This window comes from Salmo salar, chromosome 16, assembly GCF_965601325.2.
Source record: "Salmo salar chromosome 16, fSalSal1, whole genome shotgun sequence".
Classification (NCBI taxonomy): domain Eukaryota; kingdom Metazoa; phylum Chordata; class Actinopteri; order Salmoniformes; family Salmonidae; genus Salmo; species Salmo salar.
The window spans coordinates 76868445-76889928 of NC_138306.1; the positions used below are offsets into that span (position 1 = coordinate 76868445).

A 21484-nucleotide genomic window follows, 5' to 3' on the forward strand; every position below is an offset into this window, starting at 1 on the left:
CTCCATCCAGTGTGTGCCAGCTGAGGCCACCTGACCACTGCCATTCGTCCTATCTGTCAAAATGTAATCTTGGACATCCAGAAATAAAACGCTATTGCGTCAGATGCTCTAATGAAGTTCTGGGGGGTCACATAGAAAATGAACTAACGAGACTAGAGAAGTCTCCACCCCCAAGACGGAAACTCTCAGTCGCCTTCGGGCCTATCAGCCAAATGTCCCCTCCCATTCCGAAATGACATTTGAAAGATGCAAACATGCGAAATCGGGATTTGTCCAAATGATCAGTCTGTTAGCAGATGCTACTACCTGTTATGTTACGAGCATCTGTCCACGAGAGATTAGTCCAAATGGGACGCTCTCGGTATCTTTGTAAAACTATAGAACAAGAGACGGTGAGAGAGTAAAATCATAATTCATTTTTCAGTCTGTGTGTGTGTGTGTGTGTGTGTGTGCGCGTGTGTGTGTGTAAAGCTTACCGTATGCATGTAGGCGAGTGACTGTGCATATGTCTACATGTGTGAGGGAATGCAGTAAAAATGAATGAACCGCAGCAGCAGCAGCCCCGGATACACAGGCCCGCCTCCAGCCACCCACCCAGCCATGTGTGACTCCTGCCCCAGATCAGAGCTCCGAAGCCTGGGGAGGGGAGCCAAGAAAGGAGGGGGTCTTGGCACTGGGCCTAGGCCTCAGTGTTTTGTTCTTGGGGGAGCTGGCTGCACTTAAAAAGGCCATTGACGTCTTGGCTGCTGTGTGCAATTTGCTTCCCCTCTCTGTCTGCAGAGTATGTGGGGGACACACACACATACATACACATACACACTCTTGTCTGCAAGTCTGCGGGCGATCACTGGCATTTATTGGACCACAGGGAAAAGAACCGGCTGCCTAAAAGCACACACACACAACCCCCCCTTCCTACGCCCCCTCACTGGGCTAATCACTTCCTCTCTCTGTCTCCATCTGACCATCTCTCTCTCCATCTTTCTCTTCTTTATTCCCTCTTCCTCTCCCTTCCTCTCTCCTCCACTCTTCCCACTCACTCCATCTCTCTCTCCATCTTTCTCTTCTTCATTCCCTCTTCCTCTCCCTTCCTCTCTCCTCCACTCTTCCCACTCACTCCATGTCTCTCTTTATCCTTCTGTCCATCATCATGTCCATGATCTTTTACTATTTACTTCTTCTCTATTCTCTGCCTCCCAGCTCAGCCCAGGTGTAGTGAGTAGTGGTGTACTGAGTGGTGTAGTGAGTGATGGTGTAGTGAGTAGTGGTGTACTGAGTGGTGTAGTGAGTGAAGGTCTACTGAGTGATGTAGTGAGTGATGGTGTAGTTAGTGATGGTGTAGTGAGTGAAGGTGTAGTGAATGGTGTAGTGAGTGATGGTGTAGTGAGTGAGTGGTGTAGTGAGTGATGGTCTAGTCTAGTGAGTGGTGGTGTAGTGAGTGATGTAGTGAGTGGTGGTGTAGTGAGTGATGGTGTAGTGAGTGTAGGTGTACTGAGTGAAGGTGTAGTGAGTGATGGTGTAGTGAGTGATGGTGTGGTGAGTAAAGGTGTAGTAAATGATGGTGTAGTGCGTGATGTAGTGAGTAAAGGTGTAATGAGTAAAGGTGTAGTGAGTAAAGGTGAGGTGAGTGGTGTAGTGAGTAAAGGTGTAGTGAGTAAAGGTGAGGTGAGTGATGTAGTGAGTAAAGGTGTAGTGAGTAAAGGTGAGGTGAGTGGTGTAGTGAGTAAAGGTGTAGTGAGTAAAGGTGTAGTGAGTGAAGTAGTGAGTGAAGGTGTAGTGAGTAAAGGTGTAGTGGGTAAAGGTGTAGTGAGTGATGTAGTGGGTAAAGGTGTAATGAGTAAAGGTGTAGTGAGTAAAGGTGTAGTGAGTGAAGGTGTAGTGAGTAAAGGTGTAGTGAGTGATGTAGTGGGTAAAAGTGTAATGAGTAAAGGTGTAGTGAGTGAAGGTGTAGTGAGTGATGTAGTGGGTAAAGGTGTAGTGAGTAAAGGTGTAGTGAGTAAAGGTGTAGTGGGTGATGTAGTGAGTAAAGGTGTAGTGAGTAAAGGTGTAGTGAGTGATGTAGTGGGTAAAGGTGTAATGAGTAAAGGTGTAGTGAGTGATGTAGTGAGTAAAGGTGTAGTGAGTAAAGGTGTAGTGAGTAAATGTGTAGTGAGTGAAGTAGTGAGTGAAGGTGTAGTGAGTAAAGGTGTAGTGAGTAAAGGTGTAGTGAGTGATGTAGTGAGTAAAGGTGTAGTGAGTAAAGGTGTAGTGAGTGATGTAGTGGGTAAAGGTGTAATGAGTAAAGGTGTAGTGAGTGATGTAGTGAGTAAAGGTGTAGTGAGTAGGGAGGAGGTGTAGTGAGTAAAGGTGTAGTGAGTGGTGTAGTGGAGGTGAGGAAGGGTGTGAGTGAGGTGAGGAAGGTGTAGTGAGTGATGTAGTGGGTAAGGTGTAATGAGTAAGGTGTAGTGAGTGAGGGTAGTGAGTGAAGGTGTAGTGAGTAAAGGTGTAGTGAGTGAAGGTGTAGTGAGTGAAGGTGTAGTGAGTGAGAGGGTAGTGAGTAAAGGTGTAGTGAGTGAAGGTGTAGTGAGTGAGAGGGGTAGGGTAGTGAGTGAAGGTGTAGTGAGTGATGTAGTGGGTAAAGGTGTAATGAGTAAAGGTGTAGTGAGTGAAGGTGTAGTGAGTGAAGGTGTAGTGAGTAAAGGTGTAGTGAGTGAAGGTGTAGTGAGTGAAGGTGTAGTGAGTGATGTAGTGGGTAAATGTGTAATGAGTAAAGGTGTAGTGAGTGAAGGTGTAGTGAGTGATGTAGTGGGTAAAGGTGTAGTGAGTGAAGGTGTAGTGAGTGATGTAGTGGGTAAAGGTGTAATGAGTAAAGGTGTAGTGAGTGATGTAGTGAGTAAAGATGTAGTGAGTAAAGGTGTAGTGAGTAAAGGTGTAGTGAGTGAAGGTGTAGTGAGTGATGTAGTGGGTAAAGGTGTAATGAGTAAAGGTGTAGTGAGTGAAGGTGTAGTGAGTGATGTAGTGGGTAAAGGTGTAATGAGTAAAGGTGTAGTGAGTGAAGGTGTAGTGAGTGATGTAGTTGGTAAAGGTGTAATGAGTAAAGGTGTAGTGAGTGAAGGTGTAGTGAGTGATGTAGTGGGTAAAGGTGTAATGAGTAAAGGTGTAGTGAGTGAAGGTGTAGTGAGTGATGTAGTGGGTAAAGGTGTAATGAGTGAAGGTGTAGTGAGTGAAAGTGTAGTGAGTGATGTAGTGGGTAAAGTTGTAATGAGTGAAGGTGTAGTGAGTGATGTAGTGGGTAAAGGTGTAATGAGTAAAGGTGTAGTGAGTGAAGGTGTAGTGAGTGAAAGTGTAGTGAGTGATGTAGTGAGTAAAGGTGTTGAGAGTTTTATACACTCACATAAAACTACTTCACTCACATCTCTCTTCAATCACATCCAGTATATACATCTGTAATGTTTCAGTTTCTACCTGTTCAGCAGATGCTGGAGTGAAACAACCTCCGGCGTGTGTGTGTGTGTGTGTGTGTGTGTGTGTGTGTGTGTGTAACCCTCTCTCAACGTGTGTGTCTGTGGGTGGTGGGATAGGCAGAAGACATATTTCCATTGTAATGAAATGAATGAATAAAGTATCTGTTCTATTCTAATCTCTCAGACTCTAGGCAGATGCAGACATCTCCGTCGTGGTCCTATGAGCAGTCCTACCCCTACCTGGGTCAGATAACCACACCCACCGTCCACTCAACCACGCCCATCTCACCCAGCCGCTCCTCCCTCAGTGATCTGTCCAGCCGCCTCTCAGGTAACACACAAACACTCATTCACCCACTGCCGACTGACCCGTAGTGTTCTCTGACAGTCATCGGTCTCTCTCATTCACTTCCTGCTTCCACTCTAACCTCTAACCCCTGACCTCTCTCCCTACAGGCCCTGACCTCACAGCCTTCAGCGACCCCCGTATGTCCCTGGATCGCCCGTTCTCCTCCCTGGCCTCGCTCCCTGACAGCCGCTACCCTGACCCGCGCATGCACTACCCTACTGGGGCGTTCACATACACCCCTACCCCTGTATCCAACGGCACCATCGGACTCACCATGGCAACCACCCCTGCTGGGCGCTACCACACCTACCTCCCCCCGCCCTACCCCACAAACGCCCCCCAGGGCCAAGGTGGACCGTTCCAGGCCGGTTCCTCTCCCTACCACCTGTATTATAGCACGGCCGCTGGGTCCTACCAATTCTCCATGATGGCGGGGGGAGGCGGGGAGCGGTCTCCTCCGAGGATATTCCCTCCCTGCACCAACGCATCCACAGGCTCCTCCCTCCTGCACCCGTCTTTGCCAAATCAGAGCGAAGGGGTGGGGGTGGAAGCGGAGGGAAGTCACAGTAGCTCCCCTACCAATATGGTACCCGAGGCCGTATGGCGGCCATATTGAGCACGGCAGCGGGGTTGACAAATGATTGACGGACTTGCTGGCTAATTGGAGTGGAGAAGGGGCTTTCACGGAGCGTTCCTATTGGATCATTAGAATGATCAAGGAACAAATTGAGGAAGGAACAGAAACAGGGTGCCATTTTACACCGAGGAGCATGCAGCAGCACTGAACTGAAAATAATTCAGCTTTGTTTTATAAAAGGATTGTTTGCCATGGTTATGATTGTTGTTGGTATTATGAATTACTCGTGGCCAAAAATACAATGGGTGATTTTTTTGTGTGCCACAGGCACTCCCCTCCTATCTCACCTCCCCTTGTACTTCCGCCCCCTCTCCTCCCTTATCCCCCTCTCCTCCCTTATCCCCCTCTCCTCCCTTATCCCCCTCTCCCCTCGTTCAAAATGGAGAGAGTGCTGTTAATGTAAATGATGGCCAGCCAAGATCTGTGTCTGTTCTGTCATGTTTGTATTGGTTTATGGCCGTGATATTGTCTGCACTGATCTACAATCAGCACTGTTAGTCGATTCACAATGGTTAAGGGTAGGAATTTACAGGGAATGCTGTACCCAGTTCAGTGCTTATGGACATTGTACTGTCACACCAAACTGTAACAGGTCGTTTGCTTTATGATTCCTTAATTTATTATCTTACAATACCTTTTTGGTTGTACGGTGTGTGTGTGTGTGTGTGTGTGTGTGTGTGTGTGTGTGTGTGTGTGTGTGTGTGTGTGTGTGTGTGTGTGTGTGTGTGTGTGTGTGTGTGTGTGTGTGTGTGTGTGTGTGAAGGAACAGATAAGGCCTACATTGCCACATGATTCACCTCATATTTGTAAATAGTCTTTAAATGTAAATGACGACATTGTCCATGTTTGATGACATCATTGCCTCCCACACAGGTATGTCAAAGCAACATCAAATACGCCTTTTCTCACATTTTGTTTTACTTTATGAATATAAATATTGTTGTAAAGAAAATAAAACCAGTCTTTTTGTATTTTCTCTAAATCTCTCTCCCACTCTCTGTCTCAATCTCTCTCTCTCCCTTTCCCTCCCTTTCCCTCTCTTTCCCTCCCTTTCCCTCCCTTTCCCTCCCTTTCCCTCTCTCATATTGGGCTGAAGGGAAAGGGACTTGTTGGCACTGGAATCTGTGCCAACATTCACCCCCCTCCTAAGCACACACACACAGCCTTATGCTATTCCTGACCCTGGAAGAATTTACACAGGCAACCAGACAAGCCCTGGCCTGCCCTCTCTGCCACTCTACGTTTCCAGAAAGACAAACGCACACTTCACTAAAATACACACTGATATGGGTGCGTACACAGACACTCACAAAGACTTCTTAAATGTACTGTAAATACACACAGATATGGTCTCTCTCTCTCTCTCTCTCTCTCTCTCTCTCGGCTAAATAACCCACAGACGCACACACAAACGGATAGCTAAATAAAGGCGAACCTGTCCAGACAGTGGGTACACAGAGCGTGGCTGTTAGGTCTGTGTTATAATCCTTCTCCAGGACTCAAGCCAAGGCCCATAAAACCACAGTCTCCAGGAGAAGAGGGCAGTGGGGTGGGAGAGACACAGAAACACAGTCTATGATACTATAATACACCACTATTCACAGTAAGTCTATAATATAGCCTATGATATTTATTATCCAAAACCAAGGAGTTCATCTAGGTATTTATTATGTGTTCCAAGTGTAACCGATGTGAAATGGCTAGCTAGTTAGCGGTGGTGCGTGCTAATAGCGTTTCAATCGGTGACGTCACTCGCTCTGAGACCTGAAGTAGTTGTTCCCCTTGCTCTGCAAGGGCCGTGGCTTTTGTGGCACGATGGGTAACGATGCTTCGTGGGTGTCAGTTGTTGATGTGTGCATAGGGTCCCTGGTTCGAGCCCAGGTTGGGGCGAGGAGAGGGAAGGAAGCTAAACTGTTACACAAGCAGTGTTAAAACTGATTAAAACCCACAGCGCATGTGTTGCAACTGCAAGTAGGCCTATTTATAAACTAACTGAATCATCTACTTTGATATGTAACAAAGAATCCACAGACAAATAGGTCTGTTCCTCATAACTTGGTTAGGGGGACCTTATCATAAATCAACATTAAATGAGAAAGCGTTGTGAATAGCGTCTCCTAATGAGGTCCACAGACTTTGTGGTGGTCTTATGAGAAACAGGCCAAACTTGATCTACGTATGGCTGCCATGCAATCCACTTCACGTTGATCTTCCTTTGAGGAAGTGTAGATCGGTGAATAAATTGTAGTCGCAACTTTATCATCAGGGACGCATACATTCCGTTGCTTTGTTTGAAGTTTCACCAGGGGTGTATTCAATCAGCCGATTCTGTGGCAAACCGTTTATTAAACGGAAGCAACGGAAATACATTTGCTAAACGTTTTGAAACTGTTTAGACTAATGATTACACCCCTGGTTTGTATACAATTACAGGTGCACTAAACCCTTACACCCTCCTTATTATTGTCCATGTTGATTTAGGGTCATTTTCCAATAGGCGTAGCCTACAAGCCAGAGGAACCGTTGAGTGGAACAGGGGAACACCCACCGCCATAGGGAACGTGGGAAACACATTAAACTAGTTTATCCCGGTTTATATTGGTAGCCTATGAGCGTGACATACTCAATCCCAAGGAATAACCTGGAAAATGTTAGCTTTGCTGTTAGTCATGGCAGGACAGAACACAGAAACAAACATATGTTGATGTCTGTGTGTTGATGTTCAAGGCCCAAAACAATCAATTACTCCTACTAACCTTGGGATACTTTTGAGACGGCAAAAGTACTGTCTTTCCACCCAAATGACAGCGCAAATAATCGATTGACAAATTCGCTAATCCCTGAAAACCTTCAGAATCACTGACGGACAGTTTCATTGGGTTCGGTTCAGCTATGAAAGTGATTGATCACCAACAGTAATGATAAACGCTGAGAAATGATCGCAAACAAGAATTAACATACATACTATTAATCACTTTGACAAGAGGGAGAGAGGGGGTCGAGGGGACCGCTGATTGTTGCTCGGACATAATGCAGATGATACAATCAAGAAATGAAAACATGTATTGAAAATAACATACACATTATATCTTATGGATATATATTTTGTAATAATTAATGAAGCATAACAGGATATAGGATATAACTTTAATGTCTGAAGAAACATAAATTATAGTGATTTGTTTTCCCGGCAGATTTAGAGAATCAGTGGCTTTATGCGATTGCAAAATTGGTCTTGCAGTTATAATTCTAGCCAGAAGATGGCGCCAAAGTCTCTGAATTGTTGTTTGACTCGATGCGCGCTGACGTAACAAAACTCCTCCCCTGAAGTTTTAGCGGGACTCTGACGTTCACGCACGTCGCGCGCTAAATTTGTTTTGTGTTGAATTCAAGGAACAAGAACACAGAGGCGTATCGGCCACACTCAACTATTTTAAACGGCGTTCTTCTTGTTTTCGGACCAAACTTTTTTTTACCCATTATCCTTACAAAATGTCACAACAAGCTGGTTACTCACCTAGTTTCAAAAGACCAGCTGAAATCCTGCGAATGCGGAGGAAGAGAGCCCGCAGCGAGGGTGTCAGTTCTGGCGGCCGAGGCGCGATTTCCAGCCCGTGTGAGAGTGCATCTATATCCGCTGTTCGACCATTCTCCCCAGGACCCCTGTTCGGCCAGGGTCGCTCTGGAGGGGGAGTGAAGCGGAGAAACCCATTTGCTAACATCGAGAACACCTTCAGCAGCCCAGCGAAGAAGGTCTTCATTTACACTGATGATGACGACGCCGACTCTTCGGATTCAGTGAAGCCGGACGGCTCTGCAGGAGTGGAGGGAGAGAAGTCAACAACAAGAACGCTGCCATTTAGTGAACGACTTCTCCAGGCAGAAGAACTAAGCAAAGACGTGCCCAGCAAGGTATGATAGTGGCACACGTTAATACATTGTTTATCATGTTATTATTGTTGTACAATCTAGCTTGCTACTGTACCTAACGCTAGCAGACTTGTATTATTTTACAGCAAACTACAGTAGCTAGCCAACTGACACATGACAGAGGTAACGTTAGTTAGCTAAATGCAGTGTTAGCCAACTACTGTAAACAGTTGTGAAATTGCTTTATCTGTCCAAGCATCGCACCTCGTGTTGATTTCACACCGCTGTTTTTGTTCTGATCTTTCCCTCCTTTCTCTCTAACAACAGAAACCAACTTCTCTGTCTGAAGACGACTCACTGTTTGAAGATGAGGATTTGTTCCAGGAGAGAACACCCATACTGAAGGTGAGTTCTATTCATTTCTCTATTCTCTTACTCCTTATGGACATGTCTCCAACTCCATTCTTGGAGAGCTACCAAAAGGCTGTTACAATCTACATTATAGACAGGCTGTGGAGTAGCTGGTGTGCAGGCTTTTATTCCATCCCATTCAACTATTCATGGCTACATTGGTATTTTGTGAGTCAACATTTTATCTTGTGTGTGTCAGAGTCCCCAGGCTGGTGCAGTAACCTCCATAGCGCCCCCTGCGTGTGTGGAGTACCCTGCAGACTGGAGCCTGAAGACGCGTCTCCTTTTCACCTCCCTGCTCCCCTTCTCCTGGGCTGTACAGCCCAGAGCTACAGAGGAGGCCCAGGGTCTTACCCAGCACTGTAGAGGACAATACACTACTATACCACAGAGTATACAGGTACTGTTATACATGTTACACACACACCAATGGAAACCCCAAGGCAAAGGAGTACTGGTACCTGAGGAGCTTTACTAGCAACACAAATATATTGTACTCAGTCTGTCTCTCACACTCTGATCCTCACTTCTCTGTGTTCCTCCAGGACCCTCGGTCATCTGTTGAGCTACGATGTGGGTTCCAGCAGTGTCTGCAGTTCTGGCAGCACCCGTCCCTGTCCTGGCTCTCTCTGTTCCCCCGGATAGGAGCAGAGAGAAGCTTCACTGGCAAGAACGTCCCCTGGGCCCAGGACATGGCACTTCAACAGAGCCTCATGAGTGAATGGTGAGTGGGCATCAGAGGGGAGTGTGTGTGTCTGTATTATTTCAAAAGCTTTAAATTATCTTAAACTCAACTCCTCTCTCCCCTCTCTCTCTCCCTTCTCTCCCTCCCCCTCTCTCTCTCTTTCTCTCGCTCTCTCTCCCAGGTCAGTGAGTCTGTCCTCCCTGTACAGTCTATTGAAGGCCAGGCTATGTCCATATTTCTATGTGTGTTCCTACCAGTTCACTGCTCTTTTCAGAGCCTCAGGACTGGCTGGAAACAGCAGCATCACTGCACTACTCACCCCAACCACCAGGGGGCTCAGAGAGGCCATGAAGGCTGGCGGTGAGCTACAAGATACAGTATATCCTTCAAGTTTATTATGTCATATGCACAGGATACACACATGGTGTTTACAGTCCAACGAAACGCTGACCCGCAGCTTCCTTCTCGATAATGTGACAACAGTAAGAAGTAAACAATACATCTAATAGAATAAACATTTAGCATTAGTATAAATACAGGAAGTCACTCAACAATATATCATTTAGAAGTTTGTTATTAAACATTTATATATGGTTATTCTAATCTTGATAGTAAAACATGTTCTGTCAAATACCTGTGGTTGTAGGTATTGAGTTCACACTCCCCCTGCTGGAAGAGAGGAGGAAGAGCAAGGAGCAGGGATCAACCGCACACAACCAGGAGACAGATGGAGAGGAGGAGGAGACACAGTCTGAAGCCAGTGACGAGGAAGACGATGATGATGACGACGATGGTGGGTTTTCCTGGCTGACGGAGATGGGAGTGCAGGATAAGATTAAGAAACCAGACAACATCTCCATCAAAATGCACAAAGAGCGCAACTCTGTGTGTTTAGACCACAAGCCAGAGTCTGTAGCCTGTGTGTCGGGAACACACACCTTCACTCTCATCAACTTCCTCATCAACTGTAAGAGCCTGGTGGCAGGGGCTGGATCACAGGCAGGCCTGCCCCCCACCCTGCTGGCCCCTACAGCCTTCAGAGGAGCTACGCTACACTCACTCAAGGTGAGACACACTGCTGTAGACTGAAACCATCTGAGGAGGCTTACCTCCCACTTTTCAATTTATGAATGGAAATAACAAAAACTAGAAATGGAATGTTTCAGAAGAAATGTTGCTGTGTGTAACAGAAATTATAAGCATGTTGCCTTGTGTCTAATTGTCAGGCGCGTAGTGTGAACGTGAAGACCCAGGTGCGTGCTGGGTACCAGGACGTGTGCAGTCTAGAGGTGACGGGACCCATAATGCCTCATTCTCTCCACGCCCTGACCCGCCTGCTTCGGCCTGCTCAGAGAGGAGGCTTCAGCACCGCACTCTACACACACGAACCCACCGCTGTCCTCAACACACACACCGCCACCAGGGAACAGGTCAGTCACACACACAAACCCACCACCGTACCGAACACACACACCACCACCAGGGAACAGGTCAGTCACACACACAAACCCACCACCGTACCGAACACACACACCACCACCAGGGAACAGGTCAGTCACACACACAAACCCACCACCGTACCGAACACACACACCACCACCAGGGAACAGGTCAGTCACACACACAAACCCACCACCGTACCGAACACACACACCACCACCAGGGAACAGGTCAGTCACACACACAAACCCACCACCGTACCGAACACACACACCACCACCAGGGAACAGGTCAGTCACACACACAAACCCACCACCGTACCGAACACACACACCACCACCAGGGAACAGGTCAGTCACACACACAAACCCACCACCGTACCGAACACACACACCACCACCAGGGAACAGGTCAGTCACACACACAAACCCACCACCGTACCGAACACACACACCACCACCAGGGAACAGGTCAGTCACACACACAAACCCACCACCGTACCGAACACACACACCACCACCAGGGAACAGGTCAGTCACACACACAAACCCACCACCGTACCGAACACACACACCACCACCAGGGAACAGGTCAGTCACACACACAAACCCACCACCGTACCGAACACACACACCACCACCAGGGAACAGGTCAGTCACACACCGCCAGAATACAGGTGACACACACACACAGCTTAACTGTTATCCAAGTCATGACACCACTGTAACGGACTGGTATAAAGCCTCATCATTTCATCTCCACAATTCAAAGTTAAATCATAATAAAAAATCCTTTGTACTTGTTTGTATATATCCTTGTCTTCCTCTCTCCCAGGCTGAGCAGGCTGTAGAGCTGGATGGATGTGGTCTTCATCCTAGCACCATCCAGCAGCTCCAGGAGCCCTCTACCTTGGGGAAGTCTCCTCTCAGACAGCTCCACTTGAACAACTACTCCTACACATGGAAGTCCTGAGAGCAACTCACCCTGCCTCTATCAGACTGCCCAGAGAGCACTGCTAGGCTACGTCCCAAATTGCACCCGTTTCTCTTTATAGTGAAGTGCTTTTGACCAGAGCCCAATAAAGTAGAGCACTATATTGGAAATAGGGTGCCATTTGGGACACAGCCTAGATGCCTTTAGTGGACCGTACCATTCCTACACTGCCGTATACTTACTGTCCATATCTGTCTGAATAGCCTGTCCACAAACTCCGGGTATGCTGGCAATTGTAGTTTTACTAACCCCCTGGACTACAACCCAATGACTGATGGAAAATGAAGTTCTTGTACATGTAAAATTCCTGTATTTGCCATAATGAGTTGGATTTGGCTAAAGCAGACTTGTTGATGATTTTTAGACCCAGCCCTAAGATGTTTTGAACCAATTTTTTTATTTCTGTTTTAAGAGCTTCTATTTCAACGTAATTGTTTTATATTAATGACATTATCTCTGTACTGGTGACATTTTATTGGATTAAATTCATTTGTCACATGATTTTTCTGCTTGAGTTATTTTTCCCCCTTGACTGTTATAAACTTAACATCGAAGTCTAAACCTTGAAAGGTTTTGATATCCTTTTTTGCCCCCTGATTTGCTCTTGAGGAGAATAGTCAGTCACAGTGTGGTGTCTTGGCAGCAGAACCACTGCACTGACTCTCCTCCAGCTTGAGTTTCATGTTCTGTTAACGGGAAGCCGACCTGGGCTGCATCCAGGAGAGCACAACGTTCTGAAAGCTGCAGATAGAAATGGGTTGTATAGAGCTGACATGATTCCCTTCTACGTGTCAGGCAAGAGCATGTCTATTCTATACTGAACAAAAATATGAATGCAACTATTTCAAAGACTACTGAGTTACAGTTCATATAAGGAAATCAGCCAGTTGAAATAAATAAATTAGGCCCTAATCTATGGGTTTCAAGTGACTGGGAATATCTGGGTCTGTTGGTCACAGATACCTTAAGGTAGGGACGTGGATCAGAACACCAGTCAGTATCTGTGACCACCTCACATCATGAAGCGCGACACATCTTTACATAGAGTTGATCAGGCTGTTGATTGTGCCCTGTGGAATGTTGTCCCACTCCTCTTCAGAGGCTGTGCGAAGTTGCTGCATATCGGTGGGAACTGGAACACGCTGTTGTACACGTCCACCCAGAGCATCCCAAACATGCTCAAAGAGTGACATGTCTGGTGAGTTTGCAGGTCATGGAAGAACTGGGACCTTTTCAGCTTCCAGGAATTGTTTACAGATGGACATGAGGCTGTGCATTATCATGCTGAAACATGAGGTGATGGCGGCGGATGAATGGCACGACAATGGGCCTCAGGACCTTGCCACGGTATCTCTCTGCATTCAAATTGCCATCGATAAAATGCCATTGTGTTCGTTGTTTCTGCCTGCCTGCCCATACCATAACCCCACTGCCACCATGGGGCACAGTGTTCACAACTTTAAAATCAGCAAACCGCTCTGGTGGACATTACTGGAGTCAGCATGCCAATTGCATGTTCCCTCAAAACTTAAGACATCTGTGGCATTGTGTGGTGTGACAAAACTGCACATTTTAGAGTGGCCTTTTATTGTCCCCAGTACAAGGTGTAATGATCATGAAGAAATTCTCACTAACAGGGATGTAAACAAATTTGTGCACAAAATGAGAGAAATAAGCTTTTTGGGCATATGGAACATTTCGGGGATCTTTTATTTCAGTTTATGAAGCATGGGACCAACACTTTACATGTTGCGTTTATATGTTTGTTCAGTGTACATAGTATGTTGCTATAGGAATGTTTTGCAAACGTTTGAGCCCACTGATCTGCATAGCTGCATCTTGATGAGTAAACAGGAGCATAGCTATAGATGAACTACACTCGTCAAATAGGTGTAAAAGTGAAATGATGCAAATTGGCTACCTTTACGCACCAGATGTCCAAATTAACAGGATGATAGAGGGGATTTATAACCAAACACTGAACTGGATACTATCAATTTATGTTATAATAATCCAAAATTCAGTCTTGCCTTGTGTTCCTGTAAAGGTTATTATATACTGCTCAAAAAAATAAAGGGAACACTTAAACAACACATCCTAGATCTGAATGAAAGAAATAATCTTATTAAATACTTTTTTCTTTACATAGCTGAATGTGCTGACAACTAAATCACACAAAAATAATCAATGGAAATCCAATTTATCAACCCATGAAGGTCTGGATTTGGAGTCACACTCAAAATTAAAGTGGAAAACCACACTACAGGCTGATCCAACTTTGATGTAATGTCCTTAAAACAAGTCAAAATGAGGCTCAGTAGTGTGTGTGGCCTCCACGTGCCTGTATGACCTCCCTACAATGCCTGGGCATGCTCCTGATGAGGTGGCGAATGGTCTCCTAAGGGATCTCCTCCAAGACCTGGACTAAAGCATCCGCCAACTCCTGGACAGTCTGTGGTGCAACGTGGCGTTGGTGGATGGAGCGAGACATGATGTCCCAGATGTGCTCAATTGGATTCAGGTCTGGGGAACGGGCGGGCCAGTCCATAGCATCAATGTCTTCCTCTTGCAGGAACTGCTGACACACTCCAGCCACATGAGGTCTAGCATTGTCTTGCATTAGGAGGAACCCAGGGCCAACCGCACCAGCATATGGTCTCACAAGGGGTCTGAGGATCTCATCTCGGTACCTAATGGCAGTCAGGCTACCTCTGGCGAGCACATGGAGGGCTGTGCGGCCCCCCAAAGAAATGCCACCCCACACCATGACTGACCCACCGCCAAACCGGTCATGCTGGAGGATGTTACAGGCAGCAGAACGTTCTCCACGGCGTCTCCAGACTCTGTCACGTCTGTCACGTGCTCAGTGTGAACCTGCGTTCATCTGTGAAGAGCACAGGGCGCCAGTGGCGAATTTGCCAATCTTGGTGTTCTCTGGCAAATGCCAAACGTCCTGCACGGTGTTGGGCTGTAAGCACAACCCCCACCTGTGGACGTCGGGCCCTAATACCACACTCATGGAGTCTGTTTCTGACCGTTTGAGCAGCCACATGCACATTTGTGGCCTGCTGAAGGTCATTTTGCAGGGCTCTGGCAGTGCTCCTCCTGCTCCTCCTTGCACAAAAGCGGAGGTAGTGGTCCTGCTGCTGGGTTGTTGCCCTCCTACGGCCTCCTCCATGTCTCCTGATGTACTGGCCTGTCTCCTGGTAGCGCCTCCATGCTCTGGACACTACGCTGACAGACACAGCAAACCTTCTTGCCACAGCTCGCATTGATGTGCCATCCTGGATGAGCTGCATTACCTGAGCCACTTGTGTGGGTTGTAGACTCCGTCTCATGCTACCACTAGAGTGAAAGCACCGCCAGCATTCAAAAGTGACCAAAACATCAGCCAGGAAGCATAGGAACTGAGAAGTGGTCTGTGGTCCCCACCTGCAGAATCACTCCTTTATTGGGGGTGTCTTGCTAATTGCCTATAATTTCCACCTGTTGTCTATTCCATTTGCACAACAGCATGTGAAATGTATTGTCAATCAGTGTTGCTTCCTAAGTGGACAGTTTGATTTCACAGAAGTGTGATTGACTTGGAGTTACATTGTGTTGTTTAAGTGTTTTTTGAGCAGTGTAGTTTTGTTGCTTTATATTCATTTTTTATCTGTTTTCAGATCCACTTTCCTAGTTTTTATTTAGTTTGTTTTCTCAAAAACATTTCTATATAGTTTAAATATTTTTTTTGTTTCAGTTTTAGCGTTAAGCTTACTGTATGCCTCCCAGTCTAAACAGTTTGTGTGCATATTTTATGTCAAGCCAGGGTAAGCCTACACAAAACACAGCCCTCATTTTAAGTCTTTCTAAAATCCCCTATGAGAGAAATTAATGGTGGAAAAACGATTAATTTCCCTGTTTGACCGCCAGGTTTTATGGGTATTATGACACCTCCACTGTGGGGCTCTATAGTGTGGTTGGATTAATATAAATTAAATAATAGCTCATAATGTGAGTCTTGACACAGACATCTGCTTCTCACGGTTAAAAAAAAGAGGACATCCTCTTGCCAATGGCTGAAGTCTAACCCATGTGCAGACCCGTTTCTGGCGGTTCGTTGTTTATTTCGTCATGATAACCAGTTATTCGGTAAGAGCACCCTTCACTGTGACTTTTTCTGTTGCCAAAGTTAATAATCGAGACGATCAAGCAGACGTTTTCTTTTTAGGCTCGTGAGATCAGCGACATCCACCGGACCCTGAACGGATTATCGTATCGATTTATTGATTGGCTATGTGTCGGATTTAGGCTACATTTCCAATATATTTGAAACACTTTTTACTAGACCTAATACCATTGTAATAACTTAATTGTTTCTCTCCAGATGTATTCTATAACAAACAAAACACTTTTTTTATTTGTAATTTTTGTAATATTGTTTTTTATAGGTGATCAGATAGACATCTTGCAAGATGATTTTTTTTGGCTTCTTGGTGATTTTGACGTCAGTCCAAGCTGGTGAGTTTCTTGAGACCTAGGCTACTACTCTCTCAATCATGTAAAACTCATCAATAAGCATTCTCTATTTTCCAAAGGCTTGTGTCATTATTTGTTTAAAACTAGAGATCTCTGCTCTACCTCTGCTCTTTCTGTCATTATCATACAAAGGTCTTGGACACAGAAATGGATCTGTAGCATAATGTACATATAGGTGTTCTGCCTGTCTGTCTTCCTTTCTGACTAATCATCTATTCATCCATTTCTCCTTCTCTCTCCCTCAAACTTTTTCCCATCCTTCATCCCTCTCTCACATGCTGTGTTCTCCATCTGTCCATCCATCCCCCCAGTGTCTGTGCCTACCTTCTCCCCCGTGTATGAGCTGAAGGTAGGGTACGGAGACAATGTCACCCTCCCCTGTGACTTTTCCTCCTACCTGGGCCAGGAGGATAAGGGGGAGGTCCGCTGGGAGGCCATGGGGCAGGAGGTGGCCTCTATGGAGGTTGGGAACATCCTTGGTGAGGCCAGATGGGACGACGGGGCCAAGGGGGTGGAGGTCAAAACGACAATGGGGTTCTCTTCCCGGGTGGAATTCCCCCCAGCAGAGAGGATGAGAGATGGAGACTTCTCTATGACCATCCAGGAGACAGTGCTGAGCGATGAGGAAATGTATGATTGTATCTGGCTGGGCCGCAAGACCATCTCTACGGTCTGGCTCAAGGTTCAGGGTAAGTCTGTTTCAGGCTTTCCCATTCAGAGCCGCATTCTGTGGTTGGTGGAGTTGACCAGCGGCCATTTTGGGTGTACCATTTGGAATGTTTGATTATCTTAATTTATGCTTATCACATCCTCTCATCCCTCACTCTTTTCTACTACTCTCCATCCCTTCTCTCTCTCAGAGCCCGACCCTCCACGCTCTATCACGCTGTTCAAGGGAAGCCCGGTCACTCTGCCCTGCTACGGTGTCATCCCCAAGACCCAGCCCACCAGCCAGATCTACGTCCAATGGCTGAAGGACGATGTGGAGATCATGACCCTTAACCCTGGCCCAGACGACAAGGGACCTAAGGAAGAAGACCTCCGTCTCTCTCTCCCACCCAACAACCTGCTGGAGAACGGTGACCTGTCCTTGTATATCTACAAGACGGAGCTCAAAGACCAGGGAGTCTATCGCTGCTTCTACAAGTCCAGGGGCTTCGAGGACCCTAAGAATGGGATACCAGAGGTTGTCTCTCTCACCATCCTAGATCCACACACTGACCTATATAACTTAACAGGTAGACCTACACACACTGACCTATATAACTTAACAGGTAGACCTATACACACTGACCTATATAACTTAACAGGTAGGCCTACACACACTGACCTATATAACTTAACAGGTAGGCCTACACACACTGACCTATATAACTTAACAGGTAGGCCTACACACACTGACCTATATAACTTAACAGGTAGGTCTACACACACTGACCTATATAACTTAACAGGTAGACCTATACACACTGACCTATATAACTTAACAGGTAGGCCTACACACACTGACCTATATAACTTAACAGGTAGGCCTACACACACTGACCTATATAACTTAACAGGTAGGCCTACACACACTGACCTATATAACTTAACAGGTAGGTCTACACACACTGACCTATATAACTTAACAGGTAGACCTACACACACTGACCTATATAACTTAACAGGTAGACCTATACACACTGACCTATATAACTTAACAGGTAGGCCTACACACACTGACCTATATAACTTAACAGGTAGGCCTACACACACTGACCTATGTAACTTAACAGGTAGACCTACACACACTGACCTATATAACTTAACAGGTAGGTCTACACACACTGACCTATGTAACTTAACAGGTAGACCTACACACACTGACCTATATAACTTAACAGGTAGGCCTACACACACTGACCTATATAACTTAACAGGTAGGTCTACACACACTGACCTATATAACTTAACAGGTAGACCTACACACACTGACCTATATAACTTAACAGGTAGGCCTACACACGCTGACCTATATAACTTAACAGGTAGACCTACATACACTGACCTATATAACTTAACAGGTAGACCTACACACACTGACCTATATAACTTAACAGGTAGGCCTACACACGCTGACCTATATAACTTAACAGGTAGACCTACACACACTGACCTATATAACTTAACAGGTAGGCCTACACACACTGACCTATATAACTTAACAGGTAGACCTACATACACTGACCTATATAACTTAACAGGTAGACCTACACACACTGACCTATATAACTTAACAGGTAGACCTACACACACTGACCTATATAACTTAACAGGTAGGCCTACACACACTGACCTATATAACTTAACAGGTAGACCTACACACACTGACCTATATAACTTAACAGGTAGACCTACACACACTGACTGATCATCTCTGACACCTTGAGTTTGTTCTTTAATTTGTGCTCCTTGTTTTTGAGTGCGAGCGCTAGTAACATATATTTTTCAGTGTTTTTCCCTTTTGTAACACAGGAACAGAGAATGTCACCAGTAGCTCAGACTTTAGTGGGACTAGTGGTGACAGTGAGAACCCAATAACATTCTTCACTTTGGTGACCCAAGATAAGGAGGATATGCAAGGTACTGTACAGGTGTTGCAACATTTGAAAGCTATTTTCTCCCCAATGCTTATTATTACTTATTGTTTTTGTTATTGCTGGGACATACTGGTAACATTTCATTACATCATTACAGTGACATCATCTGAGCCAATACTAGTGCAGACAGAGATGACACCATCATCACCTGACCCAACCTTCGGTGAGTGTTATGTTCTAAATGTTTTGGAAGTACTGTAGATGAATGTTGGAGACGTAGGCAATGTTGAATACTGTGCCCCACTATTCTCCCTCTTCCCTCCTCCCTCTTCCCTCCTCTCCCTCTTCCCTCCTCCTTTCCCAGAGGATCCAGAAGACGTGTTGGCAGTGTGGGCAAAGACCCTTCCGCTGGTGCGTATCGGGATAATCACCGGGGTTCTGCTGGTTACAGCTCTGATCTTCTTCCCTCTGCTGGCTCTCAACAAGATCCCATCCTAGACCCACATTAGGAAGAGAGGGTAGACGCAATGGTTAGGGCAAGGTCATTCAATTATGGTTCTGGAGGGCTGAAAAACATAGTTTTCATTCTCTTTTAATCAGACAGACACAGATCTGAATCAGTCAGGTGACTCTCGGCCAATCAATTACATCCATTGATAATTCACTCAGGACTAGTAACTTTTTAAAGTGTATACAGTGCATTTGTAAAGTATTCAGACCCCTTTGCTTTTTCCATATTTTTTTACGTTAGCCTTATTCTAAAATATATTACATTCTTTTATCAATCTACAGACAATACCCCATTATGACAAATTGAAAACATGTTTTTATACATTTTTGCAAATGTATAAAAAAACAGAAATACCTTATTTACATAAGTATTCAGACCCTTTGCGATGAGACTCGAAATTGAGCTCAGGTGTATCCTGTTTCCATTGATCATCCTGGAGGTGTTTCTACAACTTGATTGGAGTCCATCTGTGCTAAATTAAATTGATTGGACATGATTTGGAAAGGCAAACACCTGTCTGTAAGGTCCCACAATTGACAGTGCATGTCAGAGCAAAAACCAAGCCATGAGGTTGAAGGAATTGTCTGTAGAGCTCTGAAACCGGATTGTGTTGAGGCACATTTTTGGGGAAGGGTACCAACAAATGTCTGCAGAATTGAAGGTCCCCAAGAACACAGTGGCCTCCATCATTCTTAAACTGAAGAAGTTTGGAACCACTAAGACTCTTCCTGGAGCTGACCTCACGGCCAAACTGAGCAATCGGGAGAAGAGCCTTGATCAGGGAGGTGACCAAGAACCCGATGGTCACTCTGACAGGTGACCAAGAACCCGATGGTCACTCTGACAGAGCTCCAGAGTTCCTCTGTGGAGATGGGAGAACCATCAGGAAGTACAACCACCTCTGCAGCATTCCACCAATCAGGCCTTTATGGTAGAGTGGCCAGACCGAAGCCACTCCTCAGTAAAAGGCACATGACAGCCCGCTTCAAGTTTGACAAAAGGCACCTAAAGGACTCTCAGACCATGAGATACAAGATTCTCTGGTCTGATGAAACCAAGATTGAACTATTTGGCCTGAATGCCAAGTGTCACGCCCGGAGGAAACCTGGAACCATCCATACCGTGAAGCATGGTGGTGGCAGCATCATGCTGTGGGGATGATTTTCAGCGGCAGGGACTGGGAGACGAGTCAGGATCGAGGGAAAGATGAACGGTGCAAAGTACAGAGAGATCCTTGGTGAAAACCTGCTCCAGAGTGCTCAGGACCTCAAACTAGGGCCAAGGTTCACCTTCCAACAGGACAACGACCCTAAGCACACAGCCAAGACAACGCAGGCGTGGCTTCGGGACAAGTCTCTGAATGTCCTTGAGTGGCCCAGCCAGAGCCCGGACTTGAACCCGATCGAACATCTCTGTTGAGACCTGAAAATAGCTGTGCTGCGACGCTCCCCATCCAACCTGACAGAGCTTGAGAGGATCTGCCTAGAAGAATGGGAGAAACTCCCCAAACACATTTATGCCAAGCTTTTGGCTTTGTCATTATGGGGTATTGTGTGTAGATTGATATGGGGAAGAAAAACAAATGAATCCATTTTAGAATAAGGCTGTAATGTGACAAAATACGAAGGCACTGTATATGTGAATAGTCGGAAAATGCTACATTATCTTAGCCACAATAGAGCTACAGCCTCTATGCATTTGTCCTCTGCGATGCTGGATCAACCCCTCATCTGAGCTGCCAGTGAGAAGTCTGAGATCGTTTGATGATGTCTGCACTGCTACGTCCGCTGAATGCTTTGGAGGTTGTGTATTGGAATGTGGGATTGGACTCAAGGGCTCAGATGAACCCTGCTATGCTGTCCATATATAGTATTCCTATCTCTCCCTGCACCAGGAAATATGTTTATTGCTACTAGTGCTGGAACGATGACAAGGGCGGGGAGACCGTCTTCAAATACTGAACTGCACCGTTTGAAAACACAGTGTTGGATGTACAATAAACGTGTGTTGTGAGCGCATGGCAAATAAACATTGAAAAGACA

The 21484-nt window shown here is 45.8% G+C and overlaps 3 protein-coding genes across 8 annotated transcripts in view; all 3 read left to right on the forward strand.

The window, feature by feature from the left end:
* The window catches only part of runx1 (RUNX family transcription factor 1), a 47839-nt gene extending 42434 nt beyond the window's left edge, over positions 1 to 5405 (forward strand). For all 5 annotated transcript variants that reach the window (XM_082962963.1, XM_045697855.2, XM_045697856.2 and 2 more), the window contains 2 exons: positions 3628 to 3774; positions 3900 to 5405. In XM_082962963.1, the coding sequence (XP_082819089.1) occupies positions 3628 to 3774; positions 3900 to 4408 (656 nt within the window). In that variant the 3' untranslated portion in view covers positions 4409 to 5405. The remainder of the gene's footprint in view (positions 1 to 3627; positions 3775 to 3899) is intronic.
* A 2384-nt stretch (positions 5406 to 7789) lies between these two features.
* donson (DNA replication fork stabilization factor DONSON) lies at positions 7790 to 12329 on the forward strand. The gene is made up of 8 exons (XM_014150748.3): positions 7790 to 8341; positions 8627 to 8704; positions 8910 to 9110; positions 9256 to 9434; positions 9577 to 9755; positions 10042 to 10460; positions 10622 to 10825; positions 11670 to 12329. Exons 1-8 carry the CDS (start codon positions 7922 to 7924, stop codon positions 11805 to 11807), a joined length of 1818 nt encoding a protein of 605 aa, XP_014006223.3. The 5' UTR covers positions 7790 to 7921; the 3' UTR covers positions 11808 to 12329.
* Positions 12330 to 15773: 3444 nt separating this feature from the next.
* Positions 15774 to 21484, forward strand: LOC106574732 (uncharacterized). Of its 2 annotated transcripts, XM_014150752.3 has the most exons (7): positions 15774 to 15962; positions 16262 to 16331; positions 16661 to 17038; positions 17210 to 17587; positions 18867 to 18974; positions 19089 to 19154; positions 19296 to 21484. In XM_014150752.3, the coding sequence occupies exons 2-7, from the start codon at positions 16286 to 16288 to the stop codon at positions 19427 to 19429; spliced, it is 1110 nt and encodes a 369-aa protein (XP_014006227.3). In that variant the 5' UTR covers positions 15774 to 15962; positions 16262 to 16285; the 3' UTR covers positions 19430 to 21484. The 2 variants fall into 2 exon arrangements, 1 of the variants encoding a protein (XP_014006227.3); XR_014380981.1 differs by having other exon boundaries at positions 17210 to 18974; positions 19296 to 19400.